Source organism: Pelodiscus sinensis, chromosome 11 (genome assembly GCF_049634645.1).
Source record: "Pelodiscus sinensis isolate JC-2024 chromosome 11, ASM4963464v1, whole genome shotgun sequence".
NCBI lineage: Eukaryota > Metazoa > Chordata > Testudines > Trionychidae > Pelodiscus > Pelodiscus sinensis.
Window position 1 is genome coordinate 33,664,885 of NC_134721.1, and position 10,815 is coordinate 33,675,699.

General features: G+C 56.6%; 1 protein-coding gene across 5 annotated transcripts in view; it reads left to right on the forward strand.

The window, feature by feature from the left end:
- The window catches only part of MACROD1 (mono-ADP ribosylhydrolase 1), a 222,026-nt gene extending 213,717 nt beyond the window's left edge, over positions 1-8,309 (forward strand). For 2 of the 5 annotated variants that reach the window (XM_075939104.1, XM_075939102.1), the window contains 6 exons: positions 2,883-3,004; positions 3,266-3,296; positions 3,398-3,471; positions 4,093-4,174; positions 5,912-5,983; positions 8,089-8,309. In XM_075939104.1, coding sequence (XP_075795219.1) covers positions 2,883-3,004; positions 3,266-3,296; positions 3,398-3,471; positions 4,093-4,174; positions 5,912-5,983; positions 8,089-8,120 — 413 coding nt within the window. In that variant the 3' untranslated portion in view covers positions 8,121-8,309. Of the gene's footprint in view, positions 1-2,882; positions 3,005-3,265; positions 3,297-3,397; positions 3,472-4,092; positions 4,175-5,911; positions 5,984-7,595; positions 7,622-8,088 lie in introns of all 5 variants that reach the window. The other 3 variants (XM_075939103.1, XM_075939106.1, XM_075939105.1) reach the window with 3 other exon arrangements.
- Positions 8,310-10,815: the final 2,506 nt, after the last annotated feature.

Sequence of the window (10,815 nt, forward strand, 5' to 3'; positions counted from 1 at the left end):
ACACTGATTGCTGCGGGGTTTCATAAGAGAAATTCGGCTTTTTTATCATGGAAAATTAGAATCTCTGCTGATTGCACACACCAGTCACACATGCGCACACACATCGAGATCACATGCACACGCTGATCTCACCCTGGATCACACACACACACACACACACACACACACACACACACACTGATCACGTACCTACACATCGATCTTGCTCACACACCACTCACTGGCATTTACACAAGCAGCAGGACCAGGCCCCTCAGCCCCTGCCCCCCAACAGCTCAGGACAACAGCAGCCAGGTGATTGGGCTGAATGGAGCCAGCACCTCCCAGTGTGAGATTGAGTCACTGCAGAGCCCACAAGTGCTGGAGACTGAAAGGGAGAGTGGGGCTGGAAGCCAGGACTCCTGGGTTCTGTCCCTGGCTCTGGGAGGGAAGTGGGGTCTAGTGGTTAGAGTCAGGGGGCTAGGAGCCAGGACGCCTGGGCTCTGCCTGGCTCCAGGCAGGGGATGGAACCCAATGGGGCTGAGCAGGGGGCTGGGATTCAGGATTCCTGGGTTCCAGCCAGACTGGACAAGTGAGCAGAGCCAGGCCAGAGGTGAGCTGCAGCGGGGGAGGGGCACTGCTCTGGCCTGGGGATGGAGGTGGGGGATCTTGTCAAAGCATTTCCAGACCTGGGTCCAAGCTGAAGAGTCCCAGGGCCAGGTGGGCGCCGTGCATGGGGAGCAATGACAGCTCTGACCTTTGCTGGGCTCCGGCTCAGCGCTTGCTGCGTGTGTGTCACGAATACAAAACAGATGGAGGGTTCCCAGTCCCCCCACAGCTCCCACCTCCCACACACACACCCAGCTACAGACCCAGCCCCCGACGCTCATGCATTGAGCTGCCAGGTCTCTGTTGTCATCATTGCAGCTCAGTTCAGTTGGTGCTCAGTGCTGGGATAGCAGGGGGCTATGGGTCAGGAGTGAGGGGCACCGGCAGAGCTGGGGTTGCCCATGGCCAGGATAGTTGCAGCAGAGGGGTCTCTGGGGGCAGAGGCAGCTGGGCTGTGGGGAAGCTAACTCCTCGCCAGGGCTGGCAAGGCTGATCCTTGATGCCCAGCGTTCTGAGCAACGTGTGTGAATACCCCACCCGTCTGGCCCCACGCAGCGTCCCAGCAGCCTCGTCTGCCGTGGAAAAGGGCAATGGGTGGAGGGGTCTGCCAGTGGGGCTCATTAATATCCATCCCTGTGCCGGCAGCATGGGATGGACAGGCAGCCGGAGGCGCAGGAGGGATGCCGGAGGGCCAGGCAGCCTCATGGCACTACCCGCAGTGAGCAAGAGAGGAGGGGATGCAGATGCGGGGCACAGAGCAGGGCAGAGGATTTGCTGGTGGCTCCAAAAAGTCAGGGCGTGTGTGTGTGTGTTGGAGAGGTTGGAGTGGGGAAGGGGGCTCAGGGCAGGAGGTTGGGGTGGGGGAGCGGGTTCTGGACAGGAGGTTGGGTGTGGGAAGGAGCTAGGGATGCAGGCGCTTTCCTGGGGTCTGGAGCAGCTCCCATGGTGGGGGGCAGGAGAACAGGTGGCTCATGCTCGGTTGCAGGCACCGCCCCTGCAGCTCCCACTGACCAGGGATGGTGGCCAATGGGAGCTGCAGGGGCGGGGCTTGCAGGCAAAGGCATTGCTGGGACAGAGATTCCCAGGGTGGGACTCCAGTGCTTGCCATGGCGATGCCATTCCCTCTGCCCTTCCCCCCGCTGCCAGGCAGAGACTGCTGAGAACACAGCACATGGGGCGTGAGGGGCTGCAGCCCAGGACCCCCAGCTAAGGGGGCCCCAGGCTGCAGTCCTTAAAGCCCCTTTCTTAATCCGGCCCTGCATGTGTGGGCATTTGGAAAGGAGCAGCCGCTGCCATGGCCCTGGGCAGAGAAGTCCAGTTCTCACGGTTTCATCACAGGGCAGATGTGGCAAGAGCCACACACACAGTCTCAGGGCATTTCCCTCAGAGTCAGGGAGGGCCCACAGGGGCTAGGGAAGCCGGCTGGGTGCTGGCAAAGTGACTCTCAGACCTTCCAGCCATTTAGGGAGAGAGGGAGGGACATGTGTGGGATGGAGGGATAGAGGGGGATGTCTGGGGAGGGAGGGAAGAGAGGGAGAGGATTAGATGGGGGAGGGAGGGAGAAGGGAGGGAGAGTTAGATGAGGTGTGGGGAGTGAGAGAAGAGGGAGGGAGGGTTAGGTGGGGTGTCTGGAGAGGGAAGAGGGGGAGGGTTAGATGGGGGTGTGGGGAGGGAAGGAAGAGAGAAGGTTAGATAGGGGGTGTCTGGGGAGGGAGAGAGGAGGGAGTTAGATGGGGGTGGGGAGGGAGAGAGGAGGAAGGGAGGGTTAGATGGGGTGTCTAGGGAGGGAGCGAAGAGGGAGGGAGGGTTAGATGGGGTGTCTGGGGAGGGAGGAGGGGGGGATGGTTAGATGGGGTGTGGGGAGGGAAGGAGGAGGGGGGAAGGTTAGATGGGGGGGGTGGGGAGGGAGAGAAGTGGGAGGATTAGAGGGGGTATCCGGGGAGGGTGGGATGAAAGGAGGAGTCTGGAAAAGCCCCTTAAAACCTCCCCTTGCCAGGTCCAGATTTCACTGCAGTCTCACCCGTCTCCCTGCCCCTGGGCTCAGGGGCACGTGGCTCAGTACCAAATGCAGCCACCAGGTGGTGCCGCTGCCCCCACCCCGAGCCTGTGCCCTGAGCCTGCCCACTGCCACGTTAGCTTGAGTTAGGGCAGCGCATGAATGGAAGGCTTCCCAGGGCTGTGGGCTCTGTAGGGGGCGCTCTCCCCCGCAGCCAGTGCAGCGCTAGGGGGTGCTGTGCTGCAGGGCGGGGCAAGGGGGTCTCCCTAGCTCTCATCCCTGCCTTCCCCCTGTGCAGACGTCATTCACACTGTGGGTCCCATTGCCCAGGGGGAGCCAAGCGCCTCCCAGGAAAAGGAGCTGGAGAACTGCTACAAGAACAGCCTGAAAGTGGCCTTGGAGAACAAACTCCGCACAGTGGTGAGAGCCTGGGGGCACACGAGGGGGCTGGGATTTGCTAGGGGGTCATGCAGTTGGGGAGAAAGGAGGTTTATGCAGAAGGAGAAGAGGTTGGAGGGGGCAGGGCGAGGTGAAGCAGGTTGGGGGGCGTGAGAGGGACGGGCAATGGGGGGCAGTGTGGGGAGGATGGTGCTGTGGGGGGCAGGGTTCTGGGGGCAGCCATACGGGGTGGCAGTTGCGGTTGTGGCAGGCGTCTCTCTCACCTGCTCTCTCTCCTCCCAGGCTTTCCCCTGTCTCTCTACAGGCGTGTTCGGTGAGTACGGGCTGGGTCAGGGACTTGAGCTCCTCTCCTGGCCCGGCCGGTGGGGGGATGGCTCCAGACCCTGGCTCTGATCCGTGCTGCTTTGCCCCCAGGGTATCCCAATGATGCCGCGGCCGAGGTCGTTCTGAGGACGCTGCGGGAGTGGCTGGAGGTGAACAAGGAGAAGGTGAGAGAAAGCGCGGGGCACCCCCTGCTGGGTGGGGCAGGTCCAGGAGCACCTCACAGCCCGTGGGAGCAAGGGGATGCGAACAGTGGGGCCAGGCCTGGCCTTTGGGCAAGACAAGCAAGGCAGTCGCCTTGGGCCCCGTGCATTCAGGGCCCCGCAGCTCTGCGCATTCAGGGCCCTGCGCTGCCCAGCTCCCAGCCCTGGCCACCCCGCCGGGAGCTACGCAGCTGTGCAGCTCAGCATGCTGCCTTGGGCCCTGCACACTCTTTGGCCAGGCCTGAGTGGGGCAGATGGGAGTGTGCATGGAACAGCCTGTGACCACCTGGCCGTGGAGGCCCTTGGGCATTGTGCGTGGGGGTGAGGGGGTGAGCAGTCACATGGGTGTATGTGAGCATGCACGTGGGTGTGAATGTGGTGTGGGCACGAGGCTGTTTGTACCCATGGCTGGGCTCACACCACTGTGACCCAGGGGAGTGATGATGGGGGGAGTTGTGTCTGTTTAGACCAAGTGCCCAGACCTGCAGTTCTCAGCTCTGCCAACCCTTGAGCCCTCCCCCCACGCCCCGAGACAAAGGAGTCCATCCCCCCCCACTGACCCACATCCCCGCTCACACCTGGCAGGTTGACCGGCTGGTGATCTGTGTCTTCCAGGAGAAGGATGAGGAGATTTACAAGGAGAAGCTGCCCTTCTACTTTCCCATTGGTATGGTTCCCCAGACTCCCACCCCTCTACTTCCCCATTGGCAAAGCCCCATAGACCTCCCACCCCTCTACTTTCATATTGGTACAGTCCCCCAGCCGCTTACCCCTATACTTTCCTGTTGGTAAAGTCATTGAGACCCCTACCCTTCTAATTTCCTGTTGGTACCGCCACACAGACTACTACCTCTCTATATCCCCATTGGTATGGTCCCCCAGGCCTCCACCCTTCTACTTCTGCTTTGGTACAGGCCCCCTCACACCCTCATCCCAAACTCTCACCTCTCTACTTCCCCATTTGGTATAGTCCCCCATGAACCCCCTTTGGTCCTACCATCCCCTCCAGTACCTACCACCCCAACCCTTGGCCTCCAACTTCCCCATTGGCTCAGCCCCCATAACCTCCCACTCTGACCCTAGGCCTCCTCCAGCCTCCCCATTGGTATAGCTCTCCTACCCCATAGTATACCCCCACTCTGGCACTCTCCTCACTGTCGTTCAGGGCCTCCCTCTGGCTCCCCTTATCCTGTAGTACACTCTCAACCAGCTTAAGAACATAAGACCAGCCATACCTGGTCAGACCAATGGTCCATCTAGGACCATGTCCTGTCTCTGACAGTGTCCAGTGCCAGGTACCCCAGAAGGAACAGAACAGGCAGTTGTGTTAGATGATCCATCCACTGTCATCCACTCCCAGCTTCTGACAGTTGGAGGTTAAGAGACAGCCAGAGCATGGGGTTGTGTCACTGACTAGCTTGGCTAATAGCCATTGATGGGCCCGTCCTTCATGAACTCACATAATTCTTTTCTGAGTCCAGTTACCTTTTAAGCCCTCACAATATCCCCTGGCAACAAGTGCTAACTGTGTTGTGTGAAGAAATATTTCCTTAGGGTTGTTTGAAACCAGCTGCCTGTTCATTTCATTAGGTGCCCCCTGGTTCCTGTGTTATGGGAGGGAGTAAATAACCCTTCCTTAGTCACTTTCTCTATACCCATCGGCTACGTCTACACTGGCATGATTTTCCAGAAATGCTTTTAACGGAAAAGTTTTCCGTTAAAAGCATTTTCGGAAAATCGCATCTAGAGTGGCAGGACGCTTTTCCGCAAAAGCACTTTTTGCGGAAAAGCGTCCGTGGCCAATCTAGACGTGCTTTTCCACAAAAAAGCCCGGATTGCCATTTTCGCAATCGGGGCTTTTTTGCGGAAAAGAAATCTCTGCTGTCTACACTGGCCATTTTGCGCAAAAGTTTTTCGGAAAAAGACTTTTGCCCGAATGGGAGCAGCATAGTATTTCCGCAAAAGCACTGACAATCTTACATGAGATTGTCAGTGCTTTTGCGGAAATTCAAGCGGCCAGTGTAGACAGCTGGCAAGTTTTTCCGCAAAAGCAGATGATTTTGCGGAAAAACTTGCCAGTCTAGACACAGCCATCCTGATTTTATAGACCTCTGTCCTTTCCCCTCCTTAGTGCTCTCTGTTCCAAGCTGTATAATCCCAGTCTCTTTAGTCTCTCATGGAAGCTGTTCCATCCTCCTAATAGTTTTTGCTACCCTTTTCTGCACTTTCTCCAATTCCAACTCACAGGGGTAGCTGCGCTAGTCTGTAACTTTGAAACAACAAGTTGTCCCGTGGCACCTTAGAGACTAACACAGATATAGACAGTATCATGCGCTTTCGTGGGCACAACCCATTTGCCAACAAATGCTCATGCTACTATCTATATTTGTGTTCGTCTCTCTAAGGTGCCACTGGACTACTCGTTGTTTTCCAATTTTTGGAGATGGAGCAACCAGATCAGCACGCAGTATTCAAGGTGTGGGCACCCGACAGATTTCTACAGTGACATTGTGATATTTTCTGTCTTATCTCCCTTTCCTATTGATTCCCAACATTCGGTTCGCTTTTTTGACAACTGCTGCACATGAAGCAGATGTTGTCCGAGAACTAGGCACAATTACTCCAGTGCTATGTCTAGATTGCAACCCTTTTTCGTAAAAGGGATGCAAATTAGACGTATCGCAATTGCTAAAGAAGCGGGGATTTAAATCTCCCCCGCTTCATTAGCATAAAAATGGCTGCTGCTTTTTTCAGCACGGAGCTTTGCCGGAAAAAAGCGCCAGTCTAGACGCGGATCTTTCGGAAAATAAAGCTTTTTCCGAAAAATCTCTTATCCCTTATTTTAAGAGGCTTTATTTTCCGAAAGATCCGCGTCTAGACTGGCGCTTTTTTCCGGCAAAGCTCCGTGCCGAAAAAAAATGGCAGCCATTTTTATGCTAATGAAGCGGGGGAGATTTAAATCCCCGCTTCATTAGCAATTGCGTTACGTCTAATTTGCATCCCTTTTACGAAAAAGGGTTGCAATCTAGACGTAGCCCAGGAGCTCGTTCTTGAGCGGCAACAGTTACTTTAGACCTCAGTGGTTTACATGCAGAATTGGGATTATGTTTTCCAGTGTGTCTTACTTTGCATTTGTCAACACTGAATTTCATCTGCCTTCATGGGGCCTGGTCACCCAGTTTTGTGAGATCCCTTTGTAACGCTTTATGCTCTGCTTTGGACTTATCTATCCTGAGTAATTTTGTATCATCTGCAGATTTTGCCACCTCACTGTTCACCCCTTTTTCTGGACCATTATGAATGTGTTGAATGGCTCTGGTCCCAGCACAGACCCCCTGCAGGACCTTGTCCTCGCTATAAATCCAAGATACATTCCAAAAAACTTGGACTTATAGCGAAACAACTGAAAGCAGGGAATTTTTTCCCCTGCAGCTGACTTCCATTTGTACAAATTAGTTTTGATTTTTTGTTTGCGTGACTTAAGAGCAAGGAACAGGAGGACTTATAATGCATCAGTTCCTACAAGTATCAACGACTTTAGTGCAGAACAGATGTATACCGGGACCCATTATAGCAGGGATGCCCTGAACCTCTCTCCATTGTGAAACTGAGCACTGATTACTAGCCTTTCTTTCCTCTTGTAAACAGTTACTGATCCATGAGGGAACCCTCCCGCGTATCCCGTGTGCTTACCAGTGCTCCTCCTGGGCACTTGCGCCTAGCTGCCCCATCCCCCCAACCACAAAAATCTCTCCGGTTCACCCCCACAGCTTCCTGACCTGTCCCCACATCCTCCAACACTTTCCCACCCTCCAGCCCAAAACTCTAACCCATCCTTCCACATCTCTTCCCACCAGCCCTGCCCCCCACCACCTCAGCCCTCTTCCCTTCCAATGGGAATATCCCTTCTGCCTGCACCCTAAGCCTGTAGCCTCTCCCCCTTCTCCTGCTTCACAAAGACACTGACATAGCCTATAGGTACCCAGGAAGGGTAGATGGGGGTGATCGCCTTTCCTTCCCCACAGTGGGCATTGGGTGAGTTTGGGGGGGATTCCCTGGATTCACCTTCCCCTTTCTCTCCTTTCTAGCCTGATCCTGACCCCCCCCCCAATGGGTAAGCACAACTCAGCACTGTGTGCAGTGAGGCGGGTGGGGGCCTGAGTGACTCCGGAGAACCCCTAACCATAGAACCCACCACTCACTAATCCTAGAACAACATCATGTGGGATTGCAGGGGGCTGTGGGTCGGGACTGAGGGGCACCAGCAGGGCTGGCGTTGCAGGGGGCCATGGACCAGGACCGAAGGGACCAGCAGGGTGGGATAGCAGGGGACTGTGGGTCGGGACTGAAGGGCACCGACAGGGCTGCCGTTGCAGGGGGCCATGGGTCGGGAATGAGAGAGCTGAGGGAAGAAACCCAGCTGCAGGTTGGGAGTACTGAGGCACTGGTCCCATGGCCAGTGGGGGTTGAGTACCAAATGCTGCCTTCCTTCTGCCCTCCCCCCACTGTTGTATCCCTCCCCATGCTGCCCCAATGCCCTGAGATGCACAGATCTAATCCCACAACTTTCTTTCCCCACAGACGATGCCAAGGAACTGGCAGCCCAGCCTTGAAGAGCCCCCCCACACCAGACAGGAGGTGTTCCAGAGATGCTGCCTTCCACCTTCTCTGGTGACACCCCCTACCTCCCCACATGATTGCCCCCGGGAGAGAAAAGCCCCCCAATGTCAGCACCTTCTCTTCCCGTGTGACCTTCCCCTTTGCCTCCTCCCAGTCTAATAAAGTTATTTGCGTTGAATGATCATGTTGCTTCTGCTTTCTTGGGGGACATGGCGGTCCCCATCCCATGGCTGGGAGCTTCCTGGGGCTGCGAACGTGGATCCAGAGCTGGGAGCAGGCAGGGAGTGGGAGACAGGCTGGGCAGTTCTGACTCTGTCCAGCAGGGGGCAGTAGGGGGACACACACACACACACACACACACACACACACACACACACACACACACACACACACACACACACACACACACACACACACACACACACACACACACACACACACACTCTCTCTCTCTCTCTCTCTCTCTCTCTCTCTCTCTCTCTCTCTCTCTCTCTCTCTCTCTCTCTCTCTCTGTGGGCTGGACAGTCCAAGGGCTCTTCCTTCCCCCACCCCCACCGGATCTGCAGTCAGGACTCCTGGGTTCTATCCTGGGGGGGGGGCTGTACTAAATGTCCCCCCAGTCCCAGCTGTTGGTGTTTAGGGGGCAGCATTGGGGCTGAGCTAGCGACTGTCTCCGGCACTCTGGATGGGGCAGTTATGGCGGGGGCAAAGAGACAGTTGCTCCCCTTAAACTCTGCCCCCTCATGGCTGTGTCTGCGTGGCCTGTGCTGGGGGGAGGGGACCGGCTGCTGCTGTGCCATGCCCTTAGGGCGCTGGGGGGGGGAGGGGGGCTGTGTGGTGGTCTCTGACCCAGGGCTAGTGGGGCAGCCCTGTTAATTAATTTCCTTCACTTGCTCTCCCTCTCGGTGGGGGAGGGGCGCCCAGCCCGTGTCTCCGTCACACCTGGCTGGAGCAGGAGACAAAGGCAGCAGCGGAGGCTGTTGGGTAGAATACAGATTAGCTGGGTAAGCAACAGCAGATGCCTCAATTGGGCTGAGCGCTGGGCTAGTGGGGGGAGGGGGCTGTGGGTCAGGAGGGAGGGGCCTGGAGGAGCTGTGTGTGTGGGGCAAGCAGGGGGCTGCAGGTCAGGGGCACCAGCGGAGCTTTGTGTGGGGCTTATGTGGGAACTGTGGCCCAAGAGTAAGGGGTGTGAACAGAGCGGGGGGAGCGCAGATTGGTGCGCTGGATTGGGGGATCCCTGCATGCCCTAGAAATGGGAGCTCTCGCAGCTGCGGGGGGAGGGGGTCTTCACTGGAGCTGAGTAAGGAACCTGGCAGGGGTGGGCAGAGACCAGCTGTAAAAGCCTCTTCTGTCCAGTGACGTGTCTGCCAGAGGGCGGGTTTGGCTGTCCCCCTGTGGGGCTGGGCCAGGAACCACGCATAGGGGTGCTGCAAGACCCCCTCCTGAGCAGTGGGTATTGGCATATCTAGGATTGCAGCCCCAGAACCCTTTGGGGAACAGGAGCTGGGGAGGGCCCCTCACCCTCACCTCCTTTTGGAATGTGGCTGGGGATAGGGGAAGACTCCAGGCCTCTGTTCTGGTGGGGAGAAGGACTTGGGGCAGGGCTCAGGGTTTTTGGGCCTCGTGCCTTGGGCTGGGGAAGTGGGGCTCAGGCTGGGGGAGGAGGTGAGGACTGCTGGGTTTCTGGGGTGGGGATGTTGCTAGGACTCTTGGGTTCCACTATGGCAAAGGGGGCGGGGTGGAACTGGGACTTCTGTGTCCCATTTGGGTGGAAACTGCATTGGGACTGGGCTCTACCTGGGGAGCTCTGTGGGGGTCCAGAGATGCCCGTGGGGCTGGAGTCCCATTGGCTCGGACACCCAGACACATTGGTAAAGCTGGGGTATGTCTCTTCAGCCAACAGCTGACTTGCTGAGCAATTGCAGGTTGGCCGACCCAAAACCATTGGCCAATGGTGCTGAGTTCCCTGCCAGCTTTGGCCTCCCTGAAAGTGTAGAATCAGTGTCCTGACACCAACTAGAAGTGCTTCACTCAGACCTGGTTTGTCACCTGCTGTGATTCTGCATTGTCTCCACGTCCAGGCAGGACTAGATTTGCCAAATGCCCGGGCATAGCAGGGGAGCGAGGACCTGCCATCTGACCTATAGCCTGGTGGCTTATGGCACCTGCCCGGGTGTGGCTGGCAGCACATCCAGTCTCTCCTCAGTCACTGAAGCATTTTACCCAAAGGGGACCAGCTTCAACAGGGCAGAGCCCAGTGGCTCGGACAGCTGCCGCAAGGGGGAAGGGGGGAAAGATGAGTGTGCCAGGGCTCAGGCTAAGGAGGGAGGCCCTTGTAGGCACCTCTCACCCAAGCTGTTCTGAGAGGCAGTCTGCTGGCCTCTGAGTGAATGCCACAAACTCTGACTTGTGTCAAAAGGCAGCACTTCCATCTGATCCTGGCTTTTCTAGCCTTGAGAAATGTTGGGTTTGGTTCAAGCTGAAACAAACGCGTGTGCTGAGCTTGGAGTTTCCACACGCTTTAAAAAAAATCCTTATGCACCCAACTCTATCCCCAGGGTCCTGGGTGAGTCTCTGGGACCATTTGGGTGCTGGGGCATGTCTCCCTTCCCCAGTGATAGAAATGTAGCCGTGTTAGTCTGGCGTAGCTGAAACAAAATACAGGACTGTGTAGCACTTTAAAGACTA